Consider the following 18154-nt stretch of genomic DNA (forward strand, 5'->3'; position numbering starts at 1 on the left):
ATACATTTGAGCTAAACCTCCTCCTAAGCATCTAGAAAATTGAAAAAAACTTTCTGTGAACCAGAGAGTCATAACAGGATTTCTCTTATGTGTTTCTATTAAACCGTAGCTGAAAGAAAGCAAAAAGTGAAGTATAAAATAGATCAGCTCTTAAGAATATTAGCAGACTCAGATGTCATAAGCAAATAACCCAAACTCTTGGGTAGTAGAATTATAATCAACATATTTTTCTCTTCAAAAATATGCTTTTACATGGTTAAACCTTTGGTTTCATATTTAAAATATATATATTTTTATTGAGCCAAATAAATTTGACTTTACTTGTTATTAACATAGTCTTTAACAAAGTTTTATAGGGCATCAAGTTTACAAACTGAAAACCAGAACACACTGTACCTGTGGACTTTTCTTCTCTTGGAGTGCTCCTCAATTCCAGATACTTGACACCATCATCAGCAAATTCTTTAATGACATCTTTAGTTATCTGATTAAGTAACAGTGTATTCAACATCACAAAAGTAATGCTTATAATTGCTTATATTTTTCTTTAGAACTAGAAGACCCACTTATAGTTTGTTGTGAAACACTTGTAACATTTTCAGTCCCTGATGTGTTTTTAGGACTCTCCATTTCTGGAAATGCCACCCCACAGAGGGCACATTCCACTCTCTCAGGGATACTGAGGAAAGTTAGGACAAATGAGAATTTCCTGAACAGGAATCCCCCTCAGTGCAGTCTGCTGCAGTCACAGCCTCCTGCACAGCTCTGTACCTCTCTCTATGTTTTACAGGCTGGCTGTCAGCCAATCACAGCAGAGAAGAAGAGGACACCACACCACTTACTTGTAACCCAATGCTCTTAATCCAACTGTGTGTACCGTTTCCTTTTTTTAAATGAACTTTTATTTAACTTACCAGTAAAATATCCTCAGTCCTAGTGGTAACCTGATAGATGATCTGAAACATCTGAAAACATCTAAAATAAAAAGTAAAATGAACAAACATTGAATCAGTATTCAGAAAAAAAATAAAATCTATGCTCTGAAAACATGTATTCAATAGGTAAATTAACCACCCTACAGCTTGAAATAAAAAGACTATCTGACCAGCACTTTCTGATTTTAGATGCTAACAAAGTATTTGCAACAAAAGTTATTGTTATTATTATTATCATCACAAAGTTTTTTGAAGCAGAAAGGAAAACGTGAAGTTTCCAAAAACAGGAAAGTCTGTGAGTCAATTTTCTCTGAAAAGCATAAGTAAGTAAAAAATTTCAATCCTTTAAAGATGGAATTAATTACATGAGGTTTCCTTGTGGTCTGCAAGCACCTAAGAAGTTATTCTGTAGATACAAGTATCACAAATATCTAACAATTATACTAGGAAACTTGAAATTTATTTTCTGCAATCAGTGTACAAGGCCACACATTTCTCTGTTTTCATCTTAAAAAACCCTCAGTTAATCACATACGTGTGCATACTCACTCCTCCAAGGTTCTTTTCTTTCCTTTGTCAATCACAGTCATTCCATTCTGGATTTGAAGGTTTGGCTTCTGGGCCATGAGTTTCTTCATGGTGGCAGAACTGATACAGCCATTCAAATGAGCATGCAGTTCCTATAGAAAAAACGTCCTATGAACTTCATCCCTCTGTACACATTCCTCTCACTAGAAAAAGAAAAACTGGAGAAATATTTCTTCATGTCTTTCACTGGAAAACATGTCGAAATTGTAACTCCAGGTAAGCACCAGGAGCTGTGGCTGCTTACTGCTTCAGGAAACCAAGCCAGATACACTGTGCTGTGACTACCTTACATTTTTCACAAGCTTACAATTGAAACATCTCACAGAATTCTCTCAGACGGTAAAAATACACCCTGAAAAATGACTTACTGAAAAGGAGCACGAGAATACAAGGATGGTGTTGTAAGAAATAAATGAAACGGTTTTATAACAAGCAGGGTTTCCATGGTTGCCTTGTGATGAGGAGTTTTTGTGACCAGGAGTGTTTTGCAGTTGCCTGTGGCTGCAGTTCTGTTGCAGCCATTGTAATAGAAGGGTTAACTTTGTTCATAAAATCTTATGTGTATGAGGGAGTCAGAAACTTTTTGTTGTAATTAAACAAGATAAGTTTCACAGACAGCTTGCTAATCAAGCAAGTGTCAGTAAAAATAATTGCAGACATCTTGCTAAACAAACAAGCATCAGTATCAGTGGAATTCAACCGATAAGAACTACAGCTTTCATCCCTAACAAACTCCAGAAGGCAGATAACCACCTAACAACAAACCAGGAACTTGCAGTCACAATGCATTTGCATTCAAAACCTGGGACTTGGGAATGTATAAAAAGGGACATTTACTACATTTTGATGTGTGTCTCGGGTGGAGCAGACTGGCTCCCCAGACCACCCAATGCTGTCTTTGCTTTATTATCGCTTGCTTAATAAATATATCAATGTTTAATTGGAATTGTCTAAATTCTTATACCAATTTATAACACTATGACCTGTTAATAGTTGTGATCATGTTACTGTTGCTTACTGTTGCTGTATAGAGGCAAATCGGGAAGCCTGTAAGACAATGAGACCAGCCAGGGCTCATTGCCAAGGGACCACGTGGCCGAGACGGCGAAACAACCTGATAGGTTGGTTAAGAAAACCAATGGACTGGCACAGGGAAGTAAGACCTGGCCCTTAGAGACCCAACTGAACTCAAGAAAAAGGCTATATTGCCTTTTAAGGAAGAAAAGGAGCAGAGCTGAGCATGGGAGGGAGGAGGGAATAGTTATGCAGACCTTAAAAGAATAGTTAAGAGACCTTAAAAGAACTGTCCCCTCCCATCTTGGGTGTGCTCTCAGGCCCTGGCACAAGGCAGACCTGACTGCACCCAGTGTGTGCTGAAAGTAAATTTCTTTGTTTCACTTTATTTGGTCTTTGAAATTTTAATTAGAGATATTTCTCACAATTCTGGGGGCTCGTCCAGGGGAAAATCTCCTTGTCTGGGTGAGGGACCAGTAAATCTGGAAAGTGTGCCCTACTGATTTCGGTGGTCCAGAGACCTGTGCCCTCTTCTGAGATGGCTGCAACGGAGAATCCTAGGACGGACAGCATGAAACAAAAAAAAGGGAAAACCAGACCTGGTATAAAAACCAATCCATGGCAACCGTCAAACTTCGTATATGAAACCTGGTAAGATAGGGAAGATTTTCCCCGAAATATCAGGTGGGGAGGGGGATCAGGGAAGTATGCATTTGTGCGACTGAGACGTGTCTAAAGATATGAAGCGAATGTGGAATCCTTCTAACCGCGGTTCCATACCCCTGTGAAGGGATTGGCTGGTTAAGGAACGAAGTGACTGTTGTGAAGCAAGAGTGGAATACACCCCAGGGTGGACAACCGTGGGTGGTTTTACATTTAGAGTGTGGGTGTTTTTGAGTGGAACTGGAGGGAAGACAGCTTCTCGGGGGGACCCGGTTTACAGTGAGGGTGTTTTCAGGTGGAACCAGAGGGAGAGAGCATCTTGAAGGTGACCCAGTTTAAAGAGAGAGCTTTCGGAGTGGTCAGGGTTATAGGAGTTGACCCATGTCGTTCGGCTTGGATACCAACGGTGGGAGACTCCCGGCAGCTTCTGAAGCCTTTCAGCAACTTTTGGGTTTAGCTGGAGACTTTCGGTGGCTTTCGGAAGATTACGACAGCTTTCGGTTTTAGCGGGTGGATCCTGGAGGCTTTTGAAGCCCTTCAGCTTCTCGGTCTCTAGCCGGAAAGTTTTTGGTGGTTTTTCAGTTTCTAGCCAGAAGGTTTTCGGCAGCTTTTCAGTTTCTAGCTGGAACGATTTTGGCAGCTTTTTGGTTTTTAGCCAGATTTTTCTACTGCTTTCAGGTTTAGACAGAATTTCTCGGCTTTCAGCTTTGGCTTAAAGCAAAGCTTAAGAATATGGAAAGTGTGTGTACCCAGGGAAGATTAAATCCCGAAGTGTGTGAGTCCTGACATCTCAGGATGGGGGCGGGCAAAAGTAAAAGGTCCCCAGGAAAGGGGGGTCAAAAAAGACCCCCAGTATTCCACAAGAGAGACCATTGGGTAGAATGTTAGACACATGGGACAAATCAGGGAAAACTCAGGGTAAAGACAAGGCAGTCATAATTCAGTACTGTATGTATGAATGGACAAAAAGTACCCATACGATCAGACAACGTTTACTGGCCTCAGTTTGGTTTGTTTGAAGGCTGGATTTGTCAGGCACTGAATGTTTATGTGAATAGAAGGGAACCATGGAATACAGAGGAAAGAGGATATGCTGCCTACTGGACAGGGTCTATTGGGCTATTCCTGGTTCATACAGCAAGTAGTGAACAAAGAGATCAGAAAAAGAGTTCTGAGTGGGATCCTTTTGAAAGTCTTTCAGGTAATATGATCCCAAATCCTCCCCCGCTTAATCCTGGGGAGAATGAGGTACAAGACCCAAGCTCCACACCTTCTCCGAGTCCTCCCCAGACACAGAGTAGAGCCAGCAGGGGGCAGGGCTCAGAGACACCCAAGGAACTGTATCCCCTTAGAGAGGTTCCAACGCAGGGAGCAGAAGGGGGCATAGGTTATGTGAATGTTCCTTTAACATGCACTGAAGTATGAGAATTTATAAAAGGAATGAAAAAACTTCTAGAAGATCCTTCAGGTCTAGCAGAGCAATTTGATCAGTTCTTAGGACCTAGTGTATACACTTGGGAAGAAATGCAAAGTATAATAGGAATATTATTTTCTGTAGAGGAAGGGAACATGATTACAGCAGCAGCAATCTGTGTGTGGGATAAGGAACATCCCCAGGGGGTGCATGGTCAAAATGGAGAACAGAATGTGCCTGTGGTTTGTCCAAATTGGAATCAGAATACACAGAAGGGAAGACAAAATATGATAGATTATTGGAATTGTATTGTGACAGGGATTAGGGAAGCAGCACCCTGGGTACAGAATATGGTCAAGGCCTTTGATGGGAGACAGGGAAGGGATGAGTCACCGACTGAATGGTTGGAGAGACTAAAGAGAAATATACAGCAATATTCAGGAGTTAATTAGATACTCCGACAGGGCAGCAGTTATTGAAGGCCAGCTTTGTGACTCATTTGTGGATAGATCTTAGGAAGAAGTTAGAGAAACTGGTAGTGAAAAAGATCTGAATGAATTGTTAAAGGAAGCGCAGAAAGTATATGTTCAGAGGGATGAGGACAGACAGAAACAAAAGACCCAGCTAATGGTAGCCACAGTTAAAGAAGTGAATAAACAAGAGGAAAGACAGTTTATAGGGCAGGGATATGCAAAGATGCCACAGAATAGGAATAGTAATCATGGAGGCAGCAAGGAACAAGAAGTTCAAATTCCCAGGAGACCTCCTTGAGTGTCACAAAAGCTAGGAGAAAACCTAACCCGCCCACCTGTACAAGAGAGGAAGAGAGAGTGCTGTTATTGTGGGAAAATAGGACATTTCAGGAGAGAGTGTCCAGAGCGACAGAAGGATATCCATGTCTTCCGACTACAAGAGAGCTCAGATTAGTGGTGTCAGGGGCTCCTCTTCCTCCTGGGGATAGAAACAGAAAGGGAGCCCTTGATAAACCTGAAATTAGGACCCCAGGAGGAAGACAACACCTTTCAGGTGGATTCGGGGCCTCAGCAAACATGCGTAACTCAGCCCCCCTTAGGAGTAGAAGTATCTGATCAGAAAGTTACTGCAATGGGAGCTAAGAGAGAAAAATCTGAAGTTTTTGAAGCATCCTCAGGATTAATAGGGGAAATGGGAAAATACTGCAAAGGGATTTATTGATAGTGCCCCAAGCTGGAACAAATTTGTTGGGGAGAGATTTAATGGAGCCATTGGGGATAGGATTAATACCTCAAGGATAAGAACTTAAACTTTTTGTATTAAGCAAAGGTCTAAATATAAATCCACAAGTATAAATCCAGAAGATGATAACAGGGGAAGACTGAAAATAGAGCCTTTTTCAGTAAAACTATATACAGAAGCCCCTGTTCAGATTAGGCAATACCCCATCTCCCCAGAGGAGGGAAAAGGATTATCCCAAATTGTAAAGAAATTGATTCAGGATGGGCTGGTAGAATTTTGCATGTCTCCATATAATACTACCATCCTACCAGTAAAGTGATGGGACATACTGATTAGTTCAAGATCTACATGAGATCAATAAAATAGTTCGGACACAACACCTGGTTGTTCCCAAACCATATATTATAATGGATGTGAATGGTTTTCAGTAGTTGATCTAAAGGATGCATTTTGGGCATGCCCATTAGATGAGGGGTCTCCAGATATTTTTGCATTTGAGTGGGAGGATCCAGATAGTGGGAGAAAACAACAGTTAAGATGGACAGTGCTACTCCAGGGGTTCTCCAAAGCACCCAACCTCTTTGGACAAGCCCTAGAAAGCATAATGATGAAATTCAGTCCAAATAAAGAAACTACCACCCTACAATACATAGATGATCTACTAGTAGCAGGAAAAACCTAAACAGGAGTGGAGAGAGAGACAGTGCGGTTGTTAAAGTTTTGGGGGGAACAGAGGCTGAGGGTGTCAAAGAATAAACTTCAGTTCGTAGAGAAAGAGGTGAAATACTTACGGCACATCATAAAGGGAGAAGAAAAGAAACTAGACCTAGAAAGAATAAAAGGAATACTAGACCTTCCCCTACCAAAAACAAAGAGGGGAAATAAGGAAATTTTTAGGATTAGTAGGGTTCTGTAGATTATGGATTCCAGATTATAGCAGTAAAACCAAATTTCTATGTAAGAAATTACTAGAGGGGACTTCTGTGAGAGGTAATTGGGCAGAATATTCCTCAGAAGAACAAGAAAAATTTGGAAAACTAAAAGAAGTCTTGATTCAGGCTCCAGTACTATCACTACCAGATCTAAAAAAGCCTTTCAATCTTTATGTCAGTACCTCAGAAGGTATAGCAAAAGGGGTAGTGACCCAGGAGTGGGGAGGAGTCAGAAAACCCGTGGCCTTCTTATCAAAGTTCTTAGACCCAGATATCAGGGGATGGCCAACTTGTGTGCAGGCAGTAGCGGCCACAGCAATACTGTTAGAACAGACTAGAAAACTGACCTTTGGAGTGAAGATCAGAGTGCGCACTCCTCATGCAGTAAGAACAATTTTGACCCAGAGATTAGGAAGGTGGATGACAGACTTGTGAATTTTAAAATCACAAGATTTTACAGAATTACCTCTAGTACAGTGATGGAAATATCTCCTCGTAATTGTAGATCATTTAACTCATTGGGTAGAGGCACTCCCAGTCCTAAGAGCTACCACACAAAGTGTAGCCAAAGTATTATTGGAGCAAATAATCCCTAGGTTTGGGATACCTGAAACTATCAACTCTGACCGCGGACCACATTTTACCTCAAAGCTCCTAAAAATAATATGCAAAGCTTTGCAGATAAATTGGCAGTATCACATTCCATGGCATCCAGAGTTCAGGGAGAGCAGAACATATGAATCAAATCTTGAAGCGAACAATCACCAAATTAACATTAGAAATGGGGCTTCCCTGGACCAAACGCTTACCTCTGGCCCTTTTTCAAATCAGAACGGCCCCCAAGCAGGACTTGAATTTGTCTCCATATGAAATGTTATTTGGGCTACCTTACCCCACATATCATAAAAATAGTAGTAAGACCCCTACTGTGGAAATGGGTGATAAGCCTCTCACGGAATATATTACAGAAATAGCAAAAGGACTAGAAAATCTCAGGCAACGGGATTACTGCCTCAAACTGCCTCAAAATTTTATGAAAATAATATGAAAATGAAAATACACAACATTTCTGCAGGGGACTGGCTTCTAATATAGACTTGGAAGGAGGAGTCACTAAAACCAGAATGGGAGGGACCTTACCAGGTGATACTGACTACTGAAACAGCTGTGAGGACAGTCGAGAAATGATGGACCCATAGTGCAAGAGTCAAGGGACCAGTAAAGTCCCCCCCGTGTCGTCCCTGAATGGGAATGCCAAGGGGACTACCGCAAGTTGAAAATAACTCAAAAGTAAATCTCTTGCAGAATTCAAGAAGAAGGATTGCAGAAAGACATCATCTTGCTGTGGAGCAAAACAGGATCTCGTTCATGGGAAGGGACACTGGTGAAGTATCAGCCAAACTGTAAGAACAAGACACGAACACAAGAGATAGGCTTAAAGTGTGATAATTGTGAATACATCATCTCTTTATATAGAACGTTGTGAGTCAAACATTACTGTCATTGCACAAAAGATTTGTGCAAACAATGGTATAATAACTTCACTGGCTTTTAGCCCTTAATATTACGAAAAGAACATAGTAGAGGGCAAGACTGGGTTGACCTCTGCACCGGCCACGAAGAAGATCTTTACCCCTGCTGCTGGCTGCAAACCAATAGGCATGGGGAGTGGAAGCATATGTCATACCAGATCTCTACTTACTATAATAGCGATACAGCTGATGATTAGTATCGTTGAAGACAACTGTCTAAAATGTTACCACAATATCTATTATAAAGAAGGTGTAATACATGTCTTTAGAGTACACAAAAATATGAATAAAGCGTGTTATAACAAAGATGAATGAGGAACTTGTGTAGAAGGTGATAAACAATATTAGGTGGCTACCAATTTGGGACTGACAAGAACCAGACTAGGGTGGGACTGCCCAGAAGGTGAAGAGTGGATTTGTTGGGATATTTTATCCAGAGACAAAAGCCAGAATTTAATAAAGGAAGAAATTGTTACCAATAATAAACCGAAAGTGCAGCAGAATAAAACACCACAATCATTACTGAATAATTTGTATCTTGCCTTAAAGCAGAAATTGACCAAAGATTTAAAATCCCCCTTGGAAAGACAAAATTAATTTATTACTCTAACAGAGAAAATAGCAATCGAGTTTAACCTTACTCGTTGGGTTTGTGGGGGACCCCTAAGGACTGGAGAATCGTCTTGGAAAGGTACTGCCCTAAGTGCAAAAGATATACTTAAATGGAATTATACCCTTACCACTAGTGAGATAAGTGGGCCAGAAGGATGGGTATTGAGCTTTACAACCATTGGGGTAGATTGTTTGCAATAGAAGCCCCTTGTTCACAATCAGTTGGGGATACCCCCAGTAAAAGAATTTTTAAGTACAAATTCAATCTCTGGTAAATATGTTCCCTGAGCCCCCAAGAATTATTTGACTAACAAAAACCCTTCCGACTGTAAATGGATAGGAAATTGGAAATTGCACAAATGCAAAGGAACAAAAATAAATCCCTTCTCAGGAATAAGTGAAATTTCAAAACTCCAGGAGAAGATAGACCGTATCTCCGAAAAATTTTGGAAAGCACTGGATGGACTTTTTTGGATATGTGGAAAAAGAGAATAACTCTTCTCCCAGGAAAATGGACAGGACGCTGTACCCTAGGGTTAATACAACCTGGGTTTTTCTTGTTACTTTAGAAAAAAGGAATGAGCTAGGGGTTCCACTGTATGAGAGTTTAAGACAGAGAAAGAGAACAATTAGAAAAACGCAGGGATAGGAGAAAGATAATTGGTCTCCTCAAAGAATTATAGAAACATATGACCTGACCACCTGGGCATATGATGGCAGCTAGAGCTATCGAACTCCTATTTATATGATTAACCAAATAATGCAATTGCAAGCAGTAATTGAAATAATTACTAACCAAACCATACAAGGCTTGGAGTTACTGGCTTGCCAGCAAACCCAAAGCAAAGCAGCCATATACCAGAACCGGCTGGCGTTAGATTACCTCTTAGCAGAGGAAGGAGGGGTCTGTGGTAAATTCAATACTTCAAACTGTTTTTTACAAATAGATGGCAGCAGAAGAGCAATAACCAATATAGCAACCAATGTCTGGAAAACAGACCATGGATCGGAGGGATGGTGGACTAATTTATTTGGGAAGACATGGCGGAAACAGCTGAGCTTCCTTCTTTTGTGTACCTTTGTTGGACTGTTACTTCTGCCTTGTTTAACTCCTGTTTTATAAAGTTAATCCTTAGTGTAGTTCAAAGAATGCACCTGACCACCATATCGATGAATATGAAAGACGCTGCAGCTGGAAACCTGGAAACGCAGAAGATCATGGTCCTACGCCCCAGCTCTAAGCAAGTGAAAAATAAGACCAAAGCATTAGAGACACTAGCGGAATGGGAACAATCTCAAAAGGACAATGAGAACATCTAATATTTAGCTTGTAATAAAATTATGAGGAAAAGAAAAAGGGGGGATTGTAAGAAATAAATGAAATGGTTTTATTACAAGCAGGGTTTCCATGGTTGCCTCGCGATGAGGAGGTTTTGGGACCAGGGGTGTTTTGCAGTTGCCTGTGGCTGCAATTCTGTTGCAGCCATGACATCCTGATAGTTGTGATCATGTTACTGTTGCTTACTTCGAAATTTTAATTAGGGATATTTCTCACAGTTTGGTCTGAAACTGGTCTGATCGTGCACCTGTGCAAATTCTGCACTGCAGGACGTGCCATCGGCTGTTTTGCAAGCGCGGCATGGGAGCCGCGATAAAGCCGCACGAACCCACATGCAAGGCTTGCACAGATATTCCCTAAGTAAGGCACACCCTTGGGACATGGAAAAAAAAGCATTATCTGAGCCAGACTTTTTAGGCCAGACTGGAGGGAAAAGGCCAAAAAGATAAACCGAAGATCACGCACACCTGATTTAGGTGGAATTAGGTTAGTCGCTGAGGTCTATAAACAAGCAGGACAGGGCACATACACTTTCCTGTGGGGTGAAGGGCCTCACAAAACGCGCCTTGGAGAAAAACTCCCGAGCTAGCAGCAGCAAGGGTCTGTGGCTGTGTGTGTTGGGGGGGGACAGGGTATGTGTCTATGTGCCAGTCGGCCCGCCTGCAGCGCGGCTGCTCTGCCAGCCCCGCCTCCGCCGCCCCGTTCCCGCCCGAGCCCGGGGCCTAGCCTGAGCTCGGGGCCGCCGCAGGGAGGGCCCGGGCCTAGCCGCCCCCCCGCCGCTCACCGCTTTGGGCAGCCGCCGGTAGAAAAGCAGATCCCAGTCCCCGTCACGCTCTGCCGCCATGGCCGCGCCTGTGCCGGCGGAAGGCGGGACACGCGGGGTCACGGTGGCGACACCGCCCCGGCACGGGGGCCCGCCCTCCCGGCGGGACATGCGGGCCGACACTCCCTGGACAGCGCAGGGCCGGTGCCGCCGCTCCCTCTCGCCTAGGGAGCGAAGTGAGATCATGACAAACACTGTTCGTATTTAATGCCATAAAAGCTTCGAGTTGTAGTTTATTCAAGCAATACGATTTGCAGCCCGACTGTGCTGCAGCAGCGGCAGCTTCACAGCACCGTGCACACACTACCAGGAATTTACCGCTACTACACAAAGTTAATCTTCTGTAATGGCACTAGTCCGCCACATTATCACGTCCCGAAGTCCTACGTGGATAAACTCATGGATTACATTGCCAACCCCTTTTTAAAGCAATTTGGCAAGCTTGCTAGCACAATAATAGGAACTGTAACTTTTCACTGATATGAAGGTCAAACCCAACTAAAACAAAGAATGATAAAAAAAACCCTCAAACTATTTCAATTATTTAATGTTTAGCTTTTAGTGTTTCTGCAAGCTAATTCTAACCCTCCCCTAATTTTAAGTCAGGTCCATAGGCAAATGTTAGCTCTTGCTATGTCCTAAAACAAGAGATGAATATAATTAACATTATAAAACACGGTGATCTACATAATACCAGCATAATTCAGGCAAATAAAGAATCCTCCCACAAATACAGAAAAATTACTGACATATTTAGGAAAGTAAGCTTTAAAGTTAAATTTAAGCATAGAAATATGAAGTAAAAAAATTCAATATTCAAGTTAGGTTGCATCCCTTTTGGGGCCTGACAGATCATCCAAGTTCAAGCACAGTGCCGAATCTGGTTAGCTGTTCAACTTTTTTCATAGAAAAATAACATATCCATAGAAGAAATTAAATTAATTTCGACTTACTCAGTGATCCATTCTTTTATTTCACCTTAGTAAAAGGCAAACCAAGTACAGATACTGTACATTAAAATCTATGCACATAGAACAAACAGTTGTTCTTCATTCTACCTTAAAGGCTCAAATCTTCATCTTCTTTTTTTTATTTAAAGCCCTTCCCAGGCAGTGACTTCTCTGAAATATACTGCACCCACATTTAAATATAAAGAGAACCATCTGCAGGTCCCACATAGCCAACACCTATGAGCAGCACATCGATCAGTGTCCATATTCCAAGTCCTCCAAAGCTGAAGAGTTTCCCCAGACCTTCCCGCCACTGGCCCAAATAGAAACGATCGGCACCAAATCCACCAAGGGTGATGCTAAAAGAATAAAAATATGATTCATTATTATTATTTTTAGAGGAGCTCAGTTTAGGCATCCATACACACTGACATACCTACAAGCCAATGATTGTTTTGCTCTACATCATTCAAGAAACTACACATTTTTTGTAGAAAAAGAACAGTTATTTAATAAGAAAAGCTCTGGACAAAATACTACTATTTCTTAGCTCATTAAGACTATGTAGAGACTTCAGGTTTTTGTTCATGACAAGCAAGAAATCCAAAACTCTCAAATTCATAAATGTGTCTTGACTCTTCTAAACTAGCAAAAGGTAAAAACCTGCAACGAAGAAGCAATAGTAAATTCCCAAATGCTACATTCAGACTCACACAGGAGCCAGGCTACAGTAAGTTTCTCCAGATGATGGCAGCGAGAACAACTTGTCCTCTAAAGGGAAGTATGTCAGATCATTTCCTTAATCACAGACCTACTGTATCTTAGGCTCCAGGAACAGTGTCCCTACCTAATTTATCATATTAACACTTCTGAAATATTAACATTTGGTGAAAAAGGTCACATCACCAAAAGAACTTCAGTTACTTTCAAAGTGCTATTGTGCTCTCATCACTTACTCAAAAAAGAACCTAAACTGTTTGTTTCAATATTGCTTCCCTGGACTCTTCCCTAATAATTGGAAATACAAGAAACTTGGTCTGGAGGCATTTCTAGCTGTAAGAGCTGGGAAGGAACCCCTAACAAATGTATACAAACTACAGCCAGCTCGGTGACACCTATCAAATTCAGAACCAGCTGCATTCAATAAAAATGCCAAGTAGTAATATGAGCAATTTCCAGCCCTAATTGTCTAAAAACAGAAAAAAATGTAAGAAAAAACTAAAAATCTGCAGATATCACCATACAAATAAAAGCCAAAATGTCCACTCTACTCAAAAAATTGATCACTCTGTGAAGCCTAAGAATCATTGGCATTTACTCTGAAGAAAGTACATTTAGAGCAGAAATAGGGTAACTGTTTTCTCTCCAGCTCTGTTTACTGAAGAGAGCCAGGATTGTTGCATGTGAAACCTTCAGGCACAATATGCCCACACATTCCAAGCTATTCCAAGACTATCTGAAATATTGGTTATTCAGTGCACTGTTAAAAAAATACCAAGCAGAAAACAACACAAATTGAAGATTTCATAGACAACTAATCAATTTTAGCTTGACATTATCTAATAGTTCTTCTGTACCTTAGTGCCAAGGCAGTAGACCACTTATAACCTCCAGTCCAGTTGCAATAGAGCATCTTAGGAAAGACACGGTTACCTAAATATTAGAAAACATAAAAACCTTATTGTAATAAACAAAGACCATATAATGAGTAAGAAAACGACAAGCAAGAACACACTGTATTTCTCCAACAGGGGTCTAAAAGGGTTGACACTGACAAAACAGCTGACAACACAATAAACACCCTACAGTTCCCAGTTCCATCAATCTTTGTCCCTTCATCAGAAAAGCCACTGAACAAATAGAGAAAAAAATTAAACTAGTTGGGTGGAACAAGCATAAATTTCTTTAATTACCCTACTGAAACATTTGATATCAATTCTATTAGTGATGTCCAAATAAGTTTAACTCATACAAGTTGACAAAAATAAAAAGAATTATTTTCTCTTGTGTGACTGTATACAACAGTATAATGAGACAATGTTTGCAGTTACATGTCACTATTCTGCTCGAAAATGAAAACGTAACTATAAAAAGATTCAACAGATTAATGAGGGTCCAGGCTGTTACTGCAATGGACATAAACACTGTATTCACCCATTACAAAAACTGTTAAGAAATACTTTGGAAAAAAGCTGCTTTGCAGAATCAGGCTTAGCCTCCCTTACCTAGACAATGAATGTGATCCCGGACTGTGCAAGTGGCATTGTATCGTTGTCGTGGGCAGGACACTGTCATGCAGTTTGTGGAGTTGGTGCAGACATAGTCACTTGTGGCAAGCTGCCAGCAAAACTGGCATGTCATGTTAATTGTGAAGTTCTCCTGCTCGTGGTTATTATCATCCTGTAAAAGGACAGCATTATCACTTCCATAGTACTGAAAACAAAATCAGTGTGCAGTATCCAAGTACATTTTGGGCAAAATTACTCTGTTTGCTACTTCTTTTATGTAGTCACGTATAATCAGAAAAATCAGTATCAGAAAACCAGGAGTTATTAAAGTCAAGTTTAACACTTCTGATTCCTCCAATCTAAGGCTGCTTCCAAAAGGAGGACTCATTCAGTCTCACCTATAAGGTCAGTTTGTAGCTCTGATAGATATTTAGTCTCCCCACTCTCAGAATGGTTGGACTGGTTCAACTCAATGGCATGGCCAAGTAATGAAAAGATCCAACACAAGAAAGGCAAACCACAGAAGGGCAGACTTGCCTCTTCAGCAACAGCCTACAGTGGTGATCAAACACATCACAGAACAACAAACCAGCCTACATCAGAACCTGGACATCAGTGTTCTGGATTTTAAAACAAGATGCCACAGTTCAATTACTTAAATTTGGGATTAAAAGTAGCAGGTTACTTACAACACAATGAACATGTGGCTTGACCTTGCAATCAAAAGTGGCTGGCTTCCCATATATGCAGGAGTAGTTTGTGTTGCATGTCATGCAGTCTGGTGGCAACCTACTGCAAAGCCCGTTGCTGGGACATTTAACGATGTAAGGTGGAATTTCCGTGCTTTCTGAAAGGGGCAAAAAATGAATTAAGAAACTGAATTAAAAGAGCTAAATAGTCTAAAGTATATATAGCATATTTAAATATATATACATATATAAACACATATATAAACACAGACACGGTATAAAGGGCTTTCCTCACTACACACTGAGCACCATTCCTGGCCAGAGGAGCCACATAGTGCAAGCAGGGCACCCACCAAGGACTCTCACACAGAACCTGCATAGAGGACACCACGGCAACATTTCAGCAGAGAACCAAAACAGAGCTTACGTGGATTAGTGCCACCTCAGCCTACATTTCTCAGAAGTAATCACTTTAATATAGCAGCAGGGTGACATGGGTAACCTACTTTTAGTTCAGCTGTAATTAAGGTTACAGCTTACTCAGCCATTTGCTGTTTGCAGGTGCACAGAATCAGCTCTCAGGCTGACTGAAATGCTGTTCTTGCCAGCAGTTCTGATGCACCCTCAGTGAGCTACAAAGCTGTGCTGATGGTAGATAGGGAACAGGAACAAGTTCTTGCAGAATGCTGGAGTCTTTCAAGAACTTCCACCATCCTGACAGGATATAAATCACATCAATCACATCACAATGGCAGTTTAACCAGCCATTTTCTAGTTCTTATATGGGCCAATTATCTAATTAGAAACGAATTGTTATAGCCATTGAAGAGTAATTCATAATGTGCTATATTACAATGCCTCTTACCACTGAAAGCATATGAAAGCATATACAGGTTTCTAAGACATAATTCAAGACTCAAGACACTGAGAAGGGCTCACAGACAACAAAGAAACAACATAAAACCATACCTTTAAAATAGGGAGTATTTGTACTTGCTGAAGTTAGGCTTTTTGCCAGTGTAGACTGTGGCTGAGAGAGCTTTGTTGTCATCAAAGATCCCGCTAGAAGAGAAAAATAGAGAAAGTGATATTTCTAGGATAAAATTAACCTTCAGAAACAGTTTGATTTCAGCACACTAATATGAAAATACAACTGGAAAGTGTGAGGAGATTAGAAAAGTCTGCTTTCCTGTTCTCTTAAGAGTGGGATGTTTATGTTAAGCATTAAAATGAATATTAGAGCAGAACTGTTCCTTTAAGACATGGAATTACATTTATTTTCATTCAGTCTTATTTTTTGATCCATGAGAATTAAAAACACTGCTCAGAAGGAAGATTTTAACAATACCGTTTAGTGAACCAATGCAGATAATTCTTTGGCAGCTGGAATAGAAGAACTGGCCAGCAACGCCGGCTGTGTTTGTGCAATAACTGCGCTCTGGTCTGTGAGACGCTCGGGGCTGTGCAGAGCTGCGATGGGCCACCTCGAGCCCTCACAAGGGAAGGAAGGGTGAACGGATTTGTCACACCCACCCACTCAGACGGTGTTGAGGAGCCCCAGAAACTCGCCAGGTACGTTTTGAGTCAGACACGTTCCCGACAAGGCGCAGCACAAAAGGTGCTGTGTAACAAAGGAGCAGACGAGCGGGGCCTGGCTCGTGTTCTGCCCTAACACCGAGCACCCAGCCCCGCAGCACCGGCACAACAAAACGCGGCCATGTCCGAAGCACACGGTTGCTTCTCCAAGCCAGGGAAGCGGCAGCGCATCCTCCCCCCCACCGCGGCCACGGTCACCTCCGCAGCGGGACCCGTCGGGCGAGCTCGGCCCTGACCGCGGCCGCTCAGGACAGCAGTCCCCATGCCCGAGGCGGCTCCCCTGCCCCCTCCTCGTACCCCACCTGCCCCGCTCACCGCGGCCGGAGAGGACGGAGAGCTGGGACAGGAACAGCGCGGCCCCACAGAGACCGCGCAAGGCCCGTAGCACCCACAGCGCCGCCATCTTGACCCCGCCTGCCGGGCCCGCTGGGGGCGGGGCCCTCACACCCGGCGTCAGGGGCGGGAGGCGACTCACCCCGACTCGGTGACTGCGGACACGGTGTCTGCCCCTGCAGGCTACCGGGCAGTGCTTTCTGCCCTCTGCCCTTCTCTCTACATATTTCTCCCCGTAGGGAATTTTACATTATTTTTGTTGATTTCTATTTGATCTCATCAATACATATAAATACCCCAAAAGCGGGTGCCAAGAGGAAGGTGCCAAACTCTTTTGGGTGACAGGACACGGAGCAAGGGCCGTAAACTAAAACACAAGAGGTTCTACCTCAACATGAGGAAGAACTTCTTTATGTGCAGGGTGGCAGAGCACTGGAACAGCTGGGCGGCAGGAACAGAGAGGGCGTTGAGTTTCCCTCGCTGGAGACATTGCAACCCAGCTGGAGGGTTCCTGTGTCACCTGCTCCAGGTGACCCTGCCTTGGTAGGGGGGGGTTGGACTGGGGGACCTCCAGAAGTCCCTTCCAACCTAAACGATTCTGTGTAGTTCCCTGACCTCTCTCCTTGCTGCAGGTCATGTGAAAACTGAAATGCCAAGAGCATTGATACATGTGGGCTAAAAAAGTTTGATACTTGCAAAACCTAGTAATTCGCTGTAAAAAACCCAAAACCAGTAGTTGAATTCTGCAGTCTGAATACATCACACATGCACCACATAAGCTCTACTCCAAACAATTTTATACAAAAAATATAGATCTAATATATAATTATATATTATATAATCATATATAATGTATAATTATATAATATATAAATAAAAATCACGTTCCACATCCCATGTTAATTCTGTTAAGTGGAACATAAAGCTTTCCCACCACTCGTTCCTTCTATTTTTTTTTCCTTTTCTTCTAAAAGCAGGAGATAAAAAGAGATGCACAACCCAAATAAAGACCAAACTAAATACAGGCCTATTGAACACAAGTCTGTACAAGTGTCAGGCAGAAGTAAAACACAAGCTTTGCATCTGTGTAACATTTATGCACTAAACATTATTTTCTGCTTTATGGCTGTGGCATTTAAATCACAACTATAGCTGTATAGCTTAGATAACTGAGCAACACATTTAACACTATCTAAGCCAGTCAACTACAAAAGTGCATATGAAAGTGAAATCAGGTAAAAATTAATCTTCAAAAAATGCAGTTCACTTGCCTGCAACAGCAACTGTAACA

The 18154-nt window shown here is 41.9% G+C and overlaps 2 protein-coding genes across 2 annotated transcripts in view; both read right to left on the reverse strand.

The window, feature by feature from the left end:
• The window catches only part of ADAL (adenosine deaminase like), a 16372-nt gene extending 5206 nt beyond the window's left edge, over positions 1 to 11166 (reverse strand). The window contains exons 1-4 of the mRNA XM_027881554.1: positions 11029 to 11166; positions 1485 to 1615; positions 915 to 975; positions 397 to 484 (exon numbers count right to left, since the gene is read on the reverse strand). Coding sequence (XP_027737355.1) covers positions 397 to 484; positions 915 to 975; positions 1485 to 1615; positions 11029 to 11088 — 340 coding nt within the window. The 5' untranslated portion in view covers positions 11089 to 11166. The remainder of the gene's footprint in view (positions 1 to 396; positions 485 to 914; positions 976 to 1484; positions 1616 to 11028) is intronic.
• A 104-nt stretch (positions 11167 to 11270) lies between these two features.
• On the reverse strand, positions 11271 to 16951 carry TM2D3 (TM2 domain containing 3). The gene is made up of 7 exons (XM_027881557.1): positions 16846 to 16951; positions 15904 to 15996; positions 15288 to 15293; positions 14935 to 15092; positions 14243 to 14417; positions 13595 to 13670; positions 11271 to 12376 (listed from the first exon to the last, which is right to left on the reverse strand). Exons 1-7 carry the CDS (start codon positions 16931 to 16933, stop codon positions 12211 to 12213), a joined length of 762 nt encoding a protein of 253 aa, XP_027737358.1. The 5' UTR covers positions 16934 to 16951; the 3' UTR covers positions 11271 to 12210.
• Positions 16952 to 18154: the final 1203 nt, after the last annotated feature.

This window comes from Empidonax traillii, unplaced genomic scaffold (assembly GCF_003031625.1).
Source record: "Empidonax traillii isolate 1590-97213 ecotype Southwest subspecies unplaced genomic scaffold, ASM303162v1 scaffold90:size2128546, whole genome shotgun sequence".
Lineage (NCBI taxonomy): Eukaryota > Metazoa > Chordata > Aves > Passeriformes > Tyrannidae > Empidonax > Empidonax traillii.